Source organism: Lampetra fluviatilis, chromosome 5, assembly GCF_964198595.1.
Source record: "Lampetra fluviatilis chromosome 5, kcLamFluv1.1, whole genome shotgun sequence".
Classification (NCBI taxonomy): Eukaryota; Metazoa; Chordata; class Hyperoartia; order Petromyzontiformes; family Petromyzontidae; genus Lampetra; species Lampetra fluviatilis.
The window spans coordinates 7072101-7090995 of record NC_136279.1 but is presented as its reverse complement, the minus strand read 5'-3'; the positions used below and the strand labels follow the sequence as shown (position 1 = coordinate 7090995).

General features: G+C 42.4%; 1 protein-coding gene across 1 annotated transcript; it reads left to right on the top strand.

Moving 5' to 3' along the window:
- The first annotated feature begins 2892 nt into the window (after nt 1-2892).
- Nucleotides 2893-18418, top strand: LOC144932484 (uncharacterized). Its single transcript, XM_078856600.1, has 7 exons — nt 2893-2939; nt 6389-6541; nt 9056-9208; nt 10689-11175; nt 12459-12527; nt 15526-15696; nt 17712-18418. The coding sequence occupies exons 1-7, from the start codon at nt 2927-2929 to the stop codon at nt 17713-17715; spliced, it is 1050 nt and encodes a 349-aa protein (XP_078712726.1). The 5' UTR covers nt 2893-2926; the 3' UTR covers nt 17716-18418.
- Nucleotides 18419-18895: the final 477 nt, after the last annotated feature.

Here is an 18895-nt window from a genome sequence, read left to right as displayed (position 1 = left end):
AATATACTCATTCTAAATCTTAACTTAAAGCGTTCGTGACTGCAGGAATACATATTCAATCTCACCTGAAGACGATTGCTTGTGTTGCGATCGAGACGTCGTGATATTTTTATAATTTTTCTATCTACATGGCTTTACCGAAAGACCCATAGAATACTCATTCTAATTGAAAATACACTGTGTCCCTAATGGGATGTTATATGCAACAACCTTCCCTACACAGAGGATCCAAAATTAAAGCAGAACATGCATTGAAGCTTAAAAGCCCAGAAATATAATAACAAAAACACAATAACCAGACTAAGAGCCCTCACCTACACTCGACCTGTTTATGAGTTCCAATTCAAAGACAAATTACTCCACTTCTAGGAATAAATTAAACGTGTTTCCCGTTCAGTGTGTCCTAAATGCATTTATTTTGGGGTAAAAATTTAAGCACCTCGAAAAAAACACCCTTCGTGTGAATGGAACATAATGTCTTTGAACGAGGTATAATTCTGTATCCAATTCTTTTATAATTAGTTTTACTTTAATGACACTGCAATGAGAAAAAAAAGCGATATGGAAATTCTACTACTAAAAATTATTCCACTTTATATGATAAAAGTAATAATTTTCCTACTCATTCAATTAATACTATTTGCATTTGTTAAATTAAATATGTATTCCCAGTCATAATTATTGCTCGAAGTATCAAGCCTCTTATTCAGTAGGGTTCCGAATTTGCATGTTTGGCCAATACCACGTGGACGGTCAATTGAACTAGTTAGCCACCTCTTGGGTGGTACAGATATAAATTTTGGCCCGCATATCATAGGCATGCACTAATTCGCGACACATCTCCTGACGATTTCGATAATTATTCGTGACGAATTGAGGTCGCAGTTGTACAACCGTCCCGTTTGTAGAGTTTTGGATAAGATGCAACGTCATGAGACTTTCGTAAACTCGCACGGCGAGCAGTGTCCCACCGAGTGTCAGAGACCAACCACGGACGATGATGTCACATAGTTTACCCGAGTTCCCCACAATTGCCTCTTTTCTACACTTGGCGGTGCTGCACCTTCTCGCATGCCCTCCTAAATAGGTATTCGTCAATAAAAACATCAGCCATGGTTAATTGACTCCTGGACGAAGGCCTCCTGAAACTACCAACCACCGCTTACGATCCTGCTATGTGATAATCCACCGAGCGTTTTCGATGGCTGCCCCTAGTCTCTGAAACAATATTGCCACAAAACCTGGTCTGCAGTCATTGCCGTCGATCAGTCCCCTTAAATCACTACTTTCAAGTGAATTTCTGCCTAGCTGCCAATGTGTATTGACATTGAATAAGTCACTGTAGCGCGTGCCGCTGGGAGATTGGTAGACAATGTAATTATGGGTACAAGTCCATTCTGCCAGTTGGACCTGTGGGCAAGGCACGGAGCCTTCTGGGGGATCCAGAAGGGGGCGGGGCCGAGGGCGGAGTCTGGCCACGCTGGGGAGAATAAATGGCGAGCTCCGACTCAACAGTCGGGGCTGTTGCGATCTGGAGTGGAACTCGTCGTGCTGTCGTCGTCGTGATCTTGGCCCTCTTCAAGCTGTGGATCTGGCAGCATGTTGGCTGTCCCGACCCAGTATGTAGCTATCCCCTGAGGCTATGAAGGCAAGAATAAAAGAGAGTACCCCTACTAGTGTTCTTGGTTCTTTCGGTAAAGTCGCGTAGAAGGGAAGTAATAAAATACGTGACTTTACCGAAAGAACCAAGAAGATGAATCCCTGCAGTCACGAAAGCTTTAAATCGAAAAATACCCCTACTAGTGTCTGTGAATTAGTACACTACAAAATGTACAAAGAATTTGACGAAGTAGAAATATTACTTGCCTATAAGCGACCACTTTTGTGCATTGTTTGCACTACGTATTTTTTATGGATGCTGTTTTTATCGTGTTAAATTAGTATTTTTTTTAGAGATACGGCGGGGTATTTGATAATAATCTTTATTTAACTTTTCATATATTTTTTGACTATTTTTATATTGCGAATATGGCGACTGGTCTGAAACATCAACTCGCTCCGCTTACGAACCCGCTTTAAATCCTCGCAAGCTTTGCTCACTGGCTGGGCGCCTTCGACAACACTTTGGCCACACATGGTTCCGTCGTCTCGTCTAAATCGAACAATGGCTCGTGTTCTTAAATTGCAAAGAGATCAACTTTGAAGGACCATTGCCCGAAAAGTAAAATGTTTCATACGTTACCGTTTTCCACTTAGGGCAGCTATTGACATATGTGGCGATATTCTCTTTTTTAATCGGTCTCGCCAGCTAGCTCCGCGGCAGAGTAAGCGGATCGCTAATCGGAAGATTGACTCAGCCCATCATCCCACTGTGGTCAAAAAATAACAAGTTCAGCACCGTATCACTTTGTGGGCAAGTCAACAATTAATGTATTTATGAAAGACCCCCCCCCCCGCCGACTAAGAAATTCAAAAATCATGCCACTGGCTCAGGGCTGTAAACGGATGAGCACCCCATCAATGCTCACTCGAGCAGTAAATCACTCTCACATGTCAACCCCTTATCAGTGCCTACCTTATTACAGATCAATTCAGACCTTATTAGTCACCCCGTGCCCCTTCTAAATCTCATCGTTCATCATACAAAGTCCCATCGCAAGGGAGAAACACAAATGGACAACACATTTTTTTGCCCGTATTCAAAACGACTGTACGCAGTATGGACATTAAACATTTAATTTCCCTGCACAAGAATACGGGGAAAATAAAAACACGTGTGTTGACCGCTATGGCGACTCGTTGGGTTTGTCGCTTTACCCAGCCACTTGCCAAATGCGCGGAATTTAAATAACAAAACGCCTCCACTTTAAATACGAATCGCGTTATCGCGCCGCCTCATCGCTTGCCGTATGAGAACCAATGCGCCATGGAGACGGAGGGTAAGTTGCTGCGCGTGTCTCTCTCCACCCGCTTCACCCACCACTTCTGCCTCTTCTTTCCCCTCTCCTTCCTCCTCTTCACCCACCGATGTAAACAATTCTCTCCTCCTTATCTTCATTTATTTTTGGGGTTATTTAACGCCCCGAGTGGCCCGGCCGCGTACGGTGCGCGTTGCGGCCTTAAAGCACGCGTGCAGCCTCGGTGTTGCCTGGCAAGCGCCGCGTGGCCCGATGGGAGGAGTTCCCTGTATCGACGTCCAGGCGAGGCCGAGGCTGATGCCCTCGTTCGGAGTCGCAGTTTATGAATCAATTCTGACGTTGCGTTAATGTTGTGAATGAAAACGCGCAACCCCTTAAAAGAAGTCTCTTGCAGTGTAATGATGTGCCTATACACTGCGTCGCGCGGGCTGTACGAATGTTAACTTTGAAGTTAAATACTTTAAAATCGGGGGGGGGGGGGGGGGGCAGGCCCACCGTGATAGCTCTGCACGGGCGTCACTGCGTCAATATTTTGCTGTCTTTTCTTGGATTTTCTGTTTGCACTTAGTCACATATTCACTTTAAGATGTTTTTTGTTCATGTTTTTTGTTTGTTGCGGTTGCACCCGATTCAAGAGCCGAATGGCTCACAGGGCTATACCTAATAAATGAACTTGAACTATTATAGAAATATTGCACTGACGTCGAGTCGTCATTACCGTGGTGTAAAATAGACCTCGATTGCAATGATTGGAGAAGCATGAATGACGCTTCAAGCTCGCGAGTGCAGTTCTCCGAGAATGGACGTGCAGTGCCGTATCGTCACGAGATCATGCTCGTCGACGAATATTGAGTGGGGAGTGGAGCGGTGGCGCGCACTGGACGATGACTCCGGTAACCTGAGCTCCATTCCCGGTCACGGCTCACATTAATGGCGAGTGATATCGGACTCCAGCCCTGCGTCGCCATCGCTTCAACCCGCACTTACCAGCGTGAAGTATGGTCAAATGAATCGCATAACCGTGATGCGTGGGAAGGCCTTCATTCCGCAGTGGATTCATAATGGCCTGTGAATTATAAGTAAGATTTGGGCTGAAATCTTCGTCGAAAAAGACGCCCTCATTTCAGAGCTACTCAGCGGTGGAGCCGATAATAGAGACTCACCCATCGATTGGAGACGGGCGGTGCGGGAGTCGAACCTGAGGCCTTGAAGCTATGGGGGAGATAAAGGCACCCAGTTTCATGAGAGCGATAGGAGGGGCAACGGCTTTGGGCACAAGAAAAGAAACGTGTGGCGATGTAGTGTTTGAACGCTTGTTCTGTAACCCATACCCCACCCTTAACCCCAACCATATCCATTTCCTTTCGCCCATTTCTTTTTTTAACGATGATCATTATGGCTTTTATTCAGTCACTAGAGCGCCATAAGAAGGCAATACATTTTGTATTTAAGATTACAAACATTGGTGGGACCTACATAAATTCCATTCATTTTAATCCTCTCTTAACACAGCCTTAGTTTCAGAAATATCAAAACGACCATCATTTTTACAATGATAAAAATGTGTGAAGAGCCATTCACTTTCCTTGAGGTGCGTTACTGTCAATCACTTTAATCGAGATCTATTATAAATGCAAATACCGTTCATTTTAATTGAGGTCTATTTAAGTCTCCATGCGATTCTATTGCATTGCAGTGACCTGATCCCTTTAGCTGTTTTTGGATTGCACGAACACTAATGCGAGTGTTTCATTATAAAATGTATATAATAGAATGTAATTTAAATGTTTGCATTTATGTGACTTGTGTTGAATGTGAACAAGTGACATAATGGGTGTTTACTTAATCAACATTTCCAAAGATGACCCTTTTTTCACATCTGACATTTTAGAAAGTACATTAAAATAGAAGTTCCTTGTGAAAAGTTATACATATTCTTGGTTCTTTCGGTAAAGTCGCGTAGATACGTGAATTCCTGCAGTCACGAAAAGTTAAGTGAAAAGTTATACCATTTAAACGTTTTACAAATTAAACATGGGGCGTCACCTCTCCCCCATAGTGTATGTAATCTATGCTTGTGCCATTTTTAACGATCTATAATAAGTCGAGCAAGATTTAGCCGTTGTCTAGACTTTCCCCTTGAGCGAACTTAATTATGCATTCCCCAAACTGCTTCATATGCCATTTTATTAACTGATGAGACAATTGTCATCAAATGCTGTTGGCTGTTCCAGGCTGGTCTTTCCATTACATCACAAAAATTGTATTTGCTTTGTTCCAAATGGATGGCCAGACAACAGTCTAAACCACCAACTGAGTACATTGACTCATGTCCTAACCCAATTCCATTTCACATTCTTACTGGAATAAAAATGTGGTTCAGCCTTCAGCCATGTTTACGACGCTCATTAACTGTGGTCTGCAGGTTCTAGTCACATTCGGCCGTGTCAGCAGCGCGTTTTTACGGCGATTGTTATGAAGCAGCCAGGTTTACGTGGAGTTGGGACCAGTTTGTGTTATTGCACAACTTTTGTGCAGAACTAAACTGAATTGCTTGTGTGAGCAGACGGAGCCGGCATGGTGAAGGGTGCCGACAGTTTACCACGTGCGGCACATGAGTAACGCTCGGTCGAAGCCCAGCACCATTGTTGATGCCCACACACCCTTGACTTGCATTTGAAATTAATTTTGTTGTCGCTGTTCAATTATAAATTACCAATGTAAAGTCAAAGAGCCTGGAAATTAGTTCAATTTTGCAATGTGATTTTACAAATCAATGGGATTTAACAAATCTCCAAAAATGTGCGGAGAATAAAAAAATGTTAACCTCAATTGTCGTACATAATCTGAGTAAAACAGTTGAGTTGAGTGCCATACAGAATCAGCAGTACTTGGTATAAACTAGAGAAGAAGATAATAGGTTGCGATCGAATTAAAATAAAGGTTTATAAAAAAAATGCAATGCTTGTCTAATCTGGATAAGAAGATAGTGCATGGTGAAAACAGCTGAGAAAATTTACTTCCCTGCATAACAGTGAAGCAAGTAAAAAGTAGTGTTTGCAGACAAGTCTGAGGTAGGGGGATGATATATTTATGGTTCAGTACAAGGTTTTTAGAGGTGAATCTAGTCGTAGGAGAGTAAATATTCGAAGACAATTTCTTGAGGTTCTGATTGTAGACTACAAATGCTTAGCGCAGGCAACAGCGAGAAGGTAAAGTAAAAAGGAATTTAAGACGAATGATAAAAGCGGTGACCATAATTCAATATAATGGAGCTTTCTCTGCGTCCTCAACATGATAAACAGAGAACTTTAAAAAAAACAATCCAACTGCCACTGCTTTTGGTATTGCACCGAATGAATTAAATATGCCCTTTGTAACATTGTAGGTAATTTCTGTACGAGTGTGTTGGCAGAGATATTCTCAGCGCCCCACTCAACGTGTTCTGATTTGTGTTCCCCTCTGGGCAGATAATCAAGTGGAAGGCACTGCACAGTTCGCCCCAGTGGGAGAAAACATGCACAGCGCCGATCTGCTCCCTTCAGACTACATCCCATTCTTCTCAGACCAACCTGAAGACAACAACGGCGATCAGAATATGAACGACGTCAGCGCTGTACCAGGTGCACATTGTGGGCTGGCAAGGGAAGCTTGGGCAGCCATGGTTTTTTAAAATCCTTTATATTAAGCTCGCTTGCTTAGGACCGTGCAAATCTTTCGGTCGTTTTTTAACCCACTTCCCGTGATCCAATCGAGCTGACATTTTGCACACAAACTCGTTGTGCGTGACAATGCATTTTCGTGAAATTTTTTTTCCAAAATTTTACACTGTTTAGGGAAAAACATTTAAATATTTAATTACCAATTGTTTAATGCTGCCAGACAATCATCTGACCCAAAGGTGGCAGCCATCTCAAGCCAGAGGACGAGATGACTCTAGCCGCCCCGATGCCACGCATATAAAGGATTTATAGTGAAAAACTTTGTTTTTACGGGTTTACTTGTTCCGAGGTCACTTGAGGGACAGTCATGGCCAGGCACACATTAGTGCGGCGTGGCGAGATTTAACATACGACAGGGGTTAGGATTTTCCAATCACCTTTTGTGGTTCATCGATTGTCACTGCCTGCCTGCTCAACAGTTCTGTATGTTATTATAATGGAAAGGCACCATATTCTTGTATTGTCGTATAAAATGACTGAATAGCGGCTTATTTTTCGTGTTGAAAGTTGGCAGGAAAGTGTTTTTTTTATCAACGCATGAATGCAACAGAAAGCAGTTGCAATATGAGCTGGTAATATCCGTAATGACATGCATGGCTGATCCAGGCTCCTATGTTCGGTGTTTCTTTAGCGTCAAATAGGGATCCCAGAAATGTGTTCACACATGGATAATCATTATGTAACAAAAAATAACATCTCCATACTGAAATGAGGTTTTGCATTGTTGGCAGCCCTGAGCTAGTGTGACTTGTGTTGAATGTGAACAAGTGACATAATGGGTGTTTACTTAATCAACATTTCCAAAGATGACCCTTTTTTCACATCTGACATTTTAGAAAGTACATTAAAATAGAAGTTCCTTGTGAAAAGTTATACATATTCTTGGTTCTTTCGGTAAAGTCGCGTAGATACGTGAATTCCTGCAGTCACGAAAAGTTAAGTGAAAAGTTATACCATTTAAACGTTTTACAAATTAAACATGGGGCGTCACCTCTCCCCCATAGTGTATGTAATCTATGCTTGTGCCATTTTTAACGATCTATAATAAGTCGAGCAAGATTTAGCCGTTGTCTAGACTTTCCCCTTGAGCGAACTTAATTATGCATTCCCCAAACTGCTTCATATGCCATTTTATTAACTGATGAGACAATTGTCATCAAATGCTGTTGGCTGTTCCAGGCTGGTCTTTCCATTACATCACAAAAATTGTATTTGCTTTGTTCCAAATGGATGGCCAGACAACAGTCTAAACCACCAACTGAGTACATTGACTCATGTCCTAACCCAATTCCATTTCACATTCTTACTGGAATAAAAATGTGGTTCAGCCTTCAGCCATGTTTACGACGCTCATTAACTGTGGTCTGCAGGTTCTAGTCACATTCGGCCGTGTCAGCAGCGCGTTTTTACGGCGATTGTTATGAAGCAGCCAGGTTTACGTGGAGTTGGGACCAGTTTGTGTTATTGCACAACTTTTGTGCAGAACTAAACTGAATTGCTTGTGTGAGCAGACGGAGCCGGCATGGTGAAGGGTGCCGACAGTTTACCACGTGCGGCACATGAGTAACGCTCGGTCGAAGCCCAGCACCATTGTTGATGCCCACACACCCTTGACTTGCATTTGAAATTAATTTTGTTGTCGCTGTTCAATTATAAATTACCAATGTAAAGTCAAAGAGCCTGGAAATTAGTTCAATTTTGCAATGTGATTTTACAAATCAATGGGATTTAACAAATCTCCAAAAATGTGCGGAGAATAAAAAAATGTTAACCTCAATTGTCGTACATAATCTGAGTAAAACAGTTGAGTTGAGTGCCATACAGAATCAGCAGTACTTGGTATAAACTAGAGAAGAAGATAATAGGTTGCGATCGAATTAAAATAAAGGTTTATAAAAAAAATGCAATGCTTGTCTAATCTGGATAAGAAGATAGTGCATGGTGAAAACAGCTGAGAAAATTTACTTCCCTGCATAACAGTGAAGCAAGTAAAAAGTAGTGTTTGCAGACAAGTCTGAGGTAGGGGGATGATATATTTATGGTTCAGTACAAGGTTTTTAGAGGTGAATCTAGTCGTAGGAGAGTAAATATTCGAAGACAATTTCTTGAGGTTCTGATTGTAGACTACAAATGCTTAGCGCAGGCAACAGCGAGAAGGTAAAGTAAAAAGGAATTTAAGACGAATGATAAAAGCGGTGACCATAATTCAATATAATGGAGCTTTCTCTGCGTCCTCAACATGATAAACAGAGAACTTTAAAAAAAACAATCCAACTGCCACTGCTTTTGGTATTGCACCGAATGAATTAAATATGCCCTTTGTAACATTGTAGGTAATTTCTGTACGAGTGTGTTGGCAGAGATATTCTCAGCGCCCCACTCAACGTGTTCTGATTTGTGTTCCCCTCTGGGCAGATAATCAAGTGGAAGGCACTGCACAGTTCGCCCCAGTGGGAGAAAACATGCACAGCGCCGATCTGCTCCCTTCAGACTACATCCCATTCTTCTCAGACCAACCTGAAGACAACAACGGCGATCAGAATATGAACGACGTCAGCGCTGTACCAGGTGCACATTGTGGGCTGGCAAGGGAAGCTTGGGCAGCCATGGTTTTTTAAAATCCTTTATATTAAGCTCGCTTGCTTGCTTAGGACCGTGCAAATCTTTCGGTCGTTTTTTAACCCACTTCCCGTGATCCAATCGAGCTGACATTTTGCACACAAACTCGTTGTGCGTGACAATGCATTTTCGTGAAATTTTTTTTCCAAAATTTTACACTGTTTAGGGAAAAACATTTAAATATTTAATTACCAATTGTTTAATGCTGCCAGACAATCATCTGACCCAAAGGTGGCAGCCATCTCAAGCCAGAGGACGAGATGACTCTAGCCGCCCCGATGCCACGCATATAAAGGATTTATAGTGAAAAACTTTGTTTTTACGGGTTTACTTGTTCCGAGGTCACTTGAGGGACAGTCATGGCCAGGCACACATTAGTGCGGCGTGGCGAGATTTAACATACGACAGGGGTTAGGATTTTCCAATCACCTTTTGTGGTTCATCGATTGTCACTGCCTGCCTGCTCAACAGTTCTGTATGTTATTATAATGGAAAGGCACCATATTCTTGTATTGTCGTATAAAATGACTGAATAGCGGCTTATTTTTCGTGTTGAAAGTTGGCAGGAAAGTGTTTTTTTTATCAACGCATGAATGCAACAGAAAGCAGTTGCAATATGAGCTGGTAATATCCGTAATGACATGCATGGCTGATCCAGGCTCCTATGTTCGGTGTTTCTTTAGCGTCAAATAGGGATCCCAGAAATGTGTTCACACATGGATAATCATTATGTAACAAAAAATAACATCTCCATACTGAAATGAGGTTTTGCATTGTTGGCAGCCCTGAGCTAGTGGTAGATATGTATTATTTCTAGAGTGGAGGGACCAGTCTGTCCACAGGATAACCAGTATTTCCCACAGTGGTACTTATAATAGCCACCCTGGAGAGATAATGGGCTGAGTTAACACGCAATTTTCTGTTCGTATAATGTGCTCTCTGTGCCACCCAACCAGATATTTCTAACTTGAACAATTATTGAAATTGATTCAAAGATAGTCCAGTAACCTATCTTAAACAATACGAGTGAATCATTTTGCACACAGATGCATGCTTTTTTCAACAGTTTTAAATTTAATAGGTTGAACTTTTAACTTTAAAGTAATGTGGTGAGAGAAATACAGCCATTTTCAATCCACTGAGCTGATGTAGGTCTGCTATTTTTTTTTAGGATGTTTGACTTTACTGTACCGTGTTGATCAGTGTGGGTTGGTGAAGATTAGGGAGGCAGGGCAGGACCAGTTCAGATATCTCTTGCCACTGCTCCTTAGCCTGGAATAAAACTCAGGTCATTGGGTTCATAGTGCAGTGCACGAACCACTTGTCACCGCTCCACACCAGGTGGATTTAAAACCGGATCTTGGCCAGGTGGAGTTAAGAAAACTGGAAACACTTTCCTTGGGCTTTACACTAAACTTTGCTATTGCAGATGCTGCTGCACCTGCTGCTACTGAGGGTACCCAAAGCGGAGCGAAGCGGCGGAAAAAGAAGAAAAAGAAAAAAAAGCCGAATGCTGCCCCAGCCGACGGCGCCCCATCGGCACCAGCAATCGGCAAGCCCTCGAGCACAGCCATAGCAGCCCCGACCCCGGCAACCTCGGCGGGGGCGCCGAAAGCAGCGGTTGGAACGCGGGTAGAGGTGGCGGCGGGCGTGCCGGTGGTAGCGGTGGCAGTCGCGGCAGCTGCGGCAGGAGCGCAGAAGCAAGGGGCGGCGGCGACCAGCGGTCCGACGCTCACGAAGAACAAGAAGCGCAAGATCAAGAAGAAATTGCGCATAAAGCTGCTGAAGGCGTCGGGCGTGCAGGTGCCTCCGTCGCCCGCCGAGCTGCGGAAGAGGAAGCTGAAGAAGAAGCGGCGAAAGGAGCGGCTGAAGAGCGTTGGGCAGATAGCAGCGGCCCAAGCGGAGACTCAGCCCAGGTGGGTGTGCGTGTGCCGTGACGACAGGTCGCCCTCATTACACACAAAGCGCTTGCCACAAATGAACCACAATGCCTTGCTGATCTCGTCAAGGAGCATAAACCATCACGCGAACTCCGGTCATCCTCGCAGCGGCGGCTTTTGGTTAACCACCGAACAAAGACGTGACTGCATCGTGCGCTTTCAGATGCGCTTCTGCAACCGTCTGGGATGCCCTTCTGATATTAGGATGCCCCTTTAACTTTTCAGTTTTTAATATAGATTGAAAACTAATTTCTTCGGAACAGTTTTTTGCATTTATTTTGTTGTCCTTTCCCCACACCTCTGATTAGCAACGGTTGGTTATGTACGGTGTGAAAGAAGTTCAACATACATGCTTGTGAGCAGTTTTTTTATTATTATAAATATATGTTTTGACAGCTAAATAACCTGGAATGCACCCGATCTAACCAGATCTCCGAAGCTAAGGCTTGGATGGGTGAACACCACACATAAAACAAGTGTTATAGGCTACTGAAAGGCAACGTTGAAGGTAGCAGAGGGCACTGCAGCAAAGTACATTGTTGTAGTGTATTTCTATGCTCCCCCCACCTTCAACAACTTGCACTGACCAGCATGGAGAAGCACGGTCGAATAACACCCACGCCCCGGATGGCATGGAAAGGCTGATCCAGCAATGGACTGAGAAAGAGGTCTCTACGTAAATTTTGACTAAAAACTTTAGTTACTGCAGGAATTCATATTCTTGGGTTCTTTCTGTGAAGTCACTTAGATAGAAAAATAAAAATGATAATATTAAAAATAAAGTGAATAAGAATAAAATAAAAAATGATAAAAATTAAAAATACACTCACCAAGCTTATCCAGGCTACAGTCTACATTATTGACTGCCAGAACGCTCACCAAGGTTAAGAACCAGGCTACAGTCTACATTATAGACTGCCAGTACACTCACCCAGCTTGATAACCAGGCTACAGTCTACATTATAGACTGCCATTACACTCACCCAGCTTGATAACCGTTGCTAGTCTACATTATAGACTACCAGTACACTCACAAAACTTAACCAGGCTACAGTCTACATTATAGACTGCCAGTACACTCCGATTTAGAACCAGGCTACAGTCTTAATTAATGTATTTTTTATTTTATAAAAAATTCTATCTACGTGACTTTACCGAAAGAACCAAAGAATATAGGTCTCTACATGTACATGCTTTGGTCACAAATTAACTCGAACACATGCCAACGCTTTCGGCTTTGTTTTCTGTTACTGCCACAGCGATGTACCTATGGAGGAAAGCAGCAAGGACCTGGACAAGGATGAACTTCAGGTGGATCAAGTGACTAAGTGCGTAGAAACATTCTGAATTTCCTGGAGGGCATCTGGAATGTCGACTGACCGTACATACCACACGCACACACAGGGTCTGCATGCATCACAACTGTCTTGGCGATATTTCAACATCAATAATTTTCACTCCTTTTATAACGCTCATCTTAGCAGAATTTTGCTTCTGCTGTGTTGACGTCCCGAATAATTTCCTACCGCATGAAAAACATCTGGACTGACAGGCGTGTGTATTTTTAGTCATTAAAAATGAGGGCTGTATCCATTATAATTCCTGCAACCTATAACCACGTATAAATGCACCGCATACGAATGCATTCACTCATAACTATTGACAATCCGCATAATAAAATGCAATCAGTGCCAATATGTATTTATGTGTACCACAGCAGTTCTAAGCAGCATAGAGCTGAATGTCAAATCGTATTTATACAAACAGGAAGTTTAATATTGTTGTGATCTCTCTTATGGTTGGTTTCCCTACATGACATGTGGTTTGCACTGCCTTTGGGGGTTATCAGGATTGCATTTAAAATGTACTTGTCTTGATGCCATTAACACAACAATGTATGCAGCTTACTCTTATGAAATGTGTAGCCATATTCAATTGTATTGCGCCATGCAAGATGATTTTCCTGCAGAAATGGATGAATGACAAATGCAGCCTCACTGCAATCAAATTAGTCACGGAGCCTGTGGTGCAATGGTTGGTTGATCTTAGAGCTTATAGTAATTAAAGCCTGTATGCAAATTATTTTAGTTTACTGAATTAGAAGATCAGACCAAAACACTTGAACTCCTGAATTTTGTCATTTTAAGTCAATCGGCAGATTAACTTTTCTTAATTGTCTGACTTGTTAACATTGGTAGGTAAACACTGCCAAGAACCATTTTAGCGGACACATGATGACAACTGTATGAATAGCTTGTTTACGGCTTGCATGGCTTGTCCTGGAATGGGCTTGTACGATGAGCACGGTTGGCTATATACAGTGCGAAAGAAGTTCAACGTCCATGCAACATACAAAGCTGCGGTGCTATCACAACCGCAGCTTTGTGCTGCTTCGTACACAATCACTTATTCTTGTACTTAGGTTTTTTTAGTTAAAAGTGGAACGACAAACATCTTTAAGTACATCGTTAGGAGTGAAAATGACGTTTTAAAACATATTGTAAATTGTCCATCCCTCGGTGGGTACATTAGCGACCAGCTGAATCAAACCAATTGACTTGAAAGTTTTGCCTTCTCTCCAGAGCACATCGCACCCTCTAAAAAAAAAGTCTTGTATGGTGGAAAAGTGATGTGTTGATTGTGTGTGCAGATCTTGTTGTATATTGCTCATCTCCTGACTATTCGGTTTTTTAGTAGAATTATTTATAAACATCTCACAACAATATCTATGGGACCCTTTATGCAAAATGTGTCTATTTTGTGTTTAAACATCTTAACACCTTTTATTGTTGCCGAAAATGGTAAAGAGTCTATTCTTTCAACAAATTAGGAGGTATTTTTTTCCACAAGGTTTATGAGCAAAGGCCCATGACTACAAGCAATGAGCAAAAAACAGCACGATTAAAGTAGTAAAAGGTAATAGTTCACACGTTTTTTAATTAAGCAAAGTTAAGAGCTTGGGGAAAAAGAGACTGGGATGGAATTCCAACGTCAAGCAGTGTGAGGGAAGAAACGGAGCGTAGAAGTCTTGTGACCTGCAGTATGGTGGTTGAATACGGCGTGGATGAGATGCAACAAAAAACGGTCCTCGGCATGGGCAGAAGAATCAAACGAAATACAGGCAGTCCCCGGGTTAAGGAAGGGTTAGGTTCCCGAGAACGATCCGTAACCAGAATTTTCCGTACGTTGGAAATTGAACCATTTTCACCCAAAATCAAGATGAAATCCCAATCTCGGGGAATTGCTCTATCAGGCATGTCCAAAGTCTGGCCCGCGGGCCAATCCCGGCCTGCGGTCAGATTTCATACGGCCCGCAGCTTCGGTCTTATAAATCATAAAACTTTAAAGATGTAATTCCTCTTTTCACCACATGGTGGCAGCACCATTCTAATTCTATCTGGATCTGCATCCTTGCCGCAAACCCTACTCGAGTCATTTCTGCCATGGCGACTGCAAAAAAGAAATGCGGTCATTCGCTAAGAAAATGCTGAGCTTTTTCGGCTCCACATTTGTGTGAGCAAATAATTCTCAGTCATGAACTTAAACAAGAACCGATTGAGGTCAAGGATGAGTGACTCCCACTTGCGTGGCATTTTACGCATCTCAACCACTGCCCTCAAGCCAGACCTGGTCTCTTTACTGAAATCTAGATCTCAGTATCACCCTTCTCATTAGTGTCAGCAAGTTATCTGTTCCTTGATCAATCTGAAATTGAGTGTTTTGAACGGTAACATCTGTCACTATTAACAGTGAAAAGCCTAAAGCACACTAATGCACTTGGACTTATGGCACTTGTTTTATTAAACTCTTGAATAAGATTTGGTTATAACTGTTGGTGTTATGTACCTGTAGATGTGACACAAACTATTGCTTTCTGAAAGATCTTGTAAAAGACAAGGGCAAAATTCACTTGTTTTAAAGTTTAATGATAACAGACCACTTTGCATTACTTATAACTCCTGTTTAAAATGTTGATGAGGCAAAGATATTTAACTCATGGAAATTTAAGGTATTCTATACAATTTGTTCAATGTTATCTGACTGAATGAAAGGCAGAATTGTGTTTTTAGAGTTCACGTCTGCCTGAGTGGCTTATATTTGGTTACATTGTCATTTGAAAAATAAAGGTAATTGTGACAATGAAAATTGTTTTATAACAGTGTGTATGTTCACGTAACTTTTGTGGTTAAAAAAAAATGTCGAAAGGAACTATTGGCCCCCGGGCATCCTTCACTTTATCAAATGCGGCCCTCTTTGCAAAAGGTTTGGACACCCCTGCTCTCTATATAATACATAAAATGTGTACTCTATTGTGTGGGTGTGCAGAGAAGCAGGTGGAGACTCTGTCGTTCTTGCTGCAGAGCCTGCGGACGGGCTCGCTGAGCGACAGCAACCCGTCGCTGCTGCCGCCCTCGCTCGGGGTCACGCTGCTGCGCTCGAGCTACAACGGCCTGGAGAAGGCGCTACGGACCGCGCGGCCGAGCACCTCGCTGGCCGGTACGGACCGGCTGCACACGCGGCAGTGATGCTGAAAGAGGAATTGGCCGTGTTACATTAACAACGTGGGCAGACCTCGCTTGGCGCGACCCCCCCCCCCGCAGAACGATGATTCGCGAGAGCGTGCTTTGTCTCGGAGGAAATGCTCACTGAAAAAGATTACGAAAATCCAAAAAGCGCTCCTGAGCGCGAACACACTGTGCAGAGGAAACGCATCCGGTGAGCAGTCACTTCTCCGGGAATGCATCGCGAGTGCTAAGTAAGGTCTGCCTGAAATGATGTCCTTTGTTTACTCGGGAACCTATGAGCAAATTGCCCAAAAATGCACCCAACCTCTCACCGGATCTCGGAAACTGAGCAGGGTTGAGCCAGGATAGTGCTTGTATGGGTGACCACCCACTACATATGTAATCATGAATGCAAAAGTCAATTGGTAATGCATGCACGTTTTTAATTAAAATATAACGTTTATGTTAATGTGTCAAGACATAGCATGGTACTGACACTAGAAATGAGCTGGTAAAAACGAAATATTTTTTTACTGTTTTGCAAATTATTGTAGCAATTGAATCGCAGTGGAATGTGAATATATCACATACTTAACACTTAGATTTGAAGGCGACTACTTGAAATGCTACAATAACACTTTTTCTACACAATGGCTTAGAGGAGCTTATTGTATGGGCAAATAATAAATCATTGTATTTATCCATTAATTTGGCTGTAGATATTGTACTACATACCATGGGAAAGGAATTATTTATAATACACAAAAACTAATGAGTGCGGTGTCTGTTTCATAACCAAGATAAAGTAACAATTTGTCTATAATCAGTTAGCTTTCCGAACCGGTGGTTCCAGTGACAATTGTTTTAAGAAGGCAAACCCTGATCTGATTTTGATGTCACTGAATCGGTCACTGAGAAGTCAGACAAACAATGATTACCCACACACCAAAATGTATGTAACTATTGTAGCTACCGATGGGTTTTTTTAAAGGTTAGGAATTTCATGAGGATATGCCCGTGTGCTCAATAAACCAAATAATGCATGTGGTGAATGGTATGTACCGACATTTTGTAGTTTTGTACAATGATAGGTTTCTATTATTTGGTGGTACCCCAATTAAACCAGTGTGTTTACCAACGGCTCAACCCTCTCTAAAGCCATGAGAATTTTGTCTTGGAGTGTTTTAATATAGTTAGGTATGTGTTTTAAGAAAACACAGGTCATGTGCAATTTATGTTCACGAGTATTGTGGGTTCCATATCCTTACAGGAGAGTCATATGATAGGGTAGTGTGAATTGAAGCCCTTGCGGAAACTGAACATTTCAGCCACAAACTGAAAGGCAGGGAACAGGAGTTCGAGGCCAGATTGGTCCCCATTTCTGCAGAGCCCAATGTAAGGTGCATATGCTGAGGTCAGCGGGGAGTGGAGAGGTGCAAGCAGAGCCTCCCTTCCCCCGGGGACGGACGGGAGTGAGTTGATCACCGCTCTGGGACTGATAGGTTGATAAGTTCACCAATGTGTGTGTGTGCGAGGTATTCCTTCCCTAAGTGCTCCTTTTCCTTTTTCCACCCCATTCTTTCCCCTGCACCCTCTTCCTTACATTATTTTTCCCTCGGTCCCCTTCCCATATAAGAATACACACCCACTTGGTGGGGCAGTGAGGCCAATCTTCCCCCGCCTCTAAATTTAGGTGCACTGCGTTTGGGATTTGAGACTTTTGTCCACAGAGTTTCTGCGCCCCCTCCTGATGGCGTGGTTTGTACTCTACCGGGCTCCTATTGAAATGAGTAAAAACGTAACAAATGGGTGAATGGAAAATACATTTCACGTGAAAAAATTCAATTTAACGATGCTGTTCTTTGCCTTTTTGTAAAAAGCTTTTAACAGTGAGATGCATTGGCAAGATTGAAGCCCTAGAATTGCAAAACGGGTCGTATGTGAACCCTGTGTGCTGCTTCTGAAATTGTGACCACCTGCTTTTGTTTTTTCTGTACGTTTTCCCAGATGAGATTGCTGCTGTTAAAATGCTGCTCGCTTACGGGGTCACCGACATCAGGCCACTCAAGAATCATAGTAAACTAATCATGCGCAGCTCATGATTTGACCCACCATCTATAATTATGCATTGTCTTTGGGCTGTACGCCTTTTGGCATCCTCTGGTCTAACACTGTTTGAGATGAGGCTCAAAAGAAAGCTGTCTCTGGACCAATCAGTTTCAAGGACAATGCATATATTATCAGTGTTTTTTTGTTTTCATTCTGACCACAAACATTGTGGTTAATGCAGTCATGATTCCCTTGTAAAAGGTTTCAGTTTGGTGCTTTATCATCTTAACACCTGTTTTGTTGCCAGAAAAAAGAGGAAAAACCTATTCTCATGTCTAGAATGTGCACGTAGAATGGCTTCAGATGTAAATTAGTACCGGAATGTGTGATGTGTTTGTGAAGTTTCTACTTGCTCTGGTTTTAATAAAAACACATGAATTTGGATGTGCCGCGTCAACTATTTTTGTAATGAGCTAATTAAAAATGTGTCAGTCGTTCCTGCTCCTTAATATTCTTTCAGCACATTTGACAAGCAATTTGTAGAGGTTAGAAAGTTGACTTTCTATCTTTCCATGCCTTTTGTAGACGGCAGTGTAAACCAGCGTGATGTGACCCCTGCATGTACGGTTATAAACTTTGGCAGCTAATAGGTTAACCAATAATATTTAAATTGCCCATAAATTGTCAAATGTTTTTGGGGTTTTTAAGACCTTGTATGAAAACAAATGTCCCCACCCTGTAACTATGTGTTCATGACACTGTCAAATTGCTAGAAAATGCAGCAATCCCAAGAGGTCGCATTGAATGAAAACTGGGTGGGTAGAGCAAATGGCGTATACAAAGACCCAAAAGAGATTATAGAAAATCATTGCCCGTGTAATTGAGAGAACCTTCATCAGAAATGGCACCCGACCCGTTTTAAGTGTCAGTCGGCCCAATAAGCTGTTAAGTGACTGGGTCAGGTTCAGTAACGATTCACAAGCTCGACAATGCTGTGTCCTTGAGACCAAAAATAATGCAGGGCAGAAATAGGCGTGAAATGTTATTGCATTGTTTTTAATCTCTTAAGAGCACGGCAGCATCGCGACGATTTCTATGATTGGTGTGGTGGCACATTTGTAACTCAGCGTTGGATGTGGGGG

What these genes read in the sequence shown, in the direction of transcription:
- LOC144932484 (XM_078856600.1), top strand. An exon ending in CAAGCGGAGACTCAGCCCAG is followed by an intron (nt 11,176 to 12,458) that starts GTGGGTGTGCGT and finishes TTACTGCCACAG; the next exon opens with CGATGTACCTATGGAGGAAA. An exon ending in CAGGTGGATCAAGTGACTAA is followed by an intron (nt 12,528 to 15,525) that starts GTGCGTAGAAAC and finishes GTGGGTGTGCAG; the next exon opens with AGAAGCAGGTGGAGACTCTG.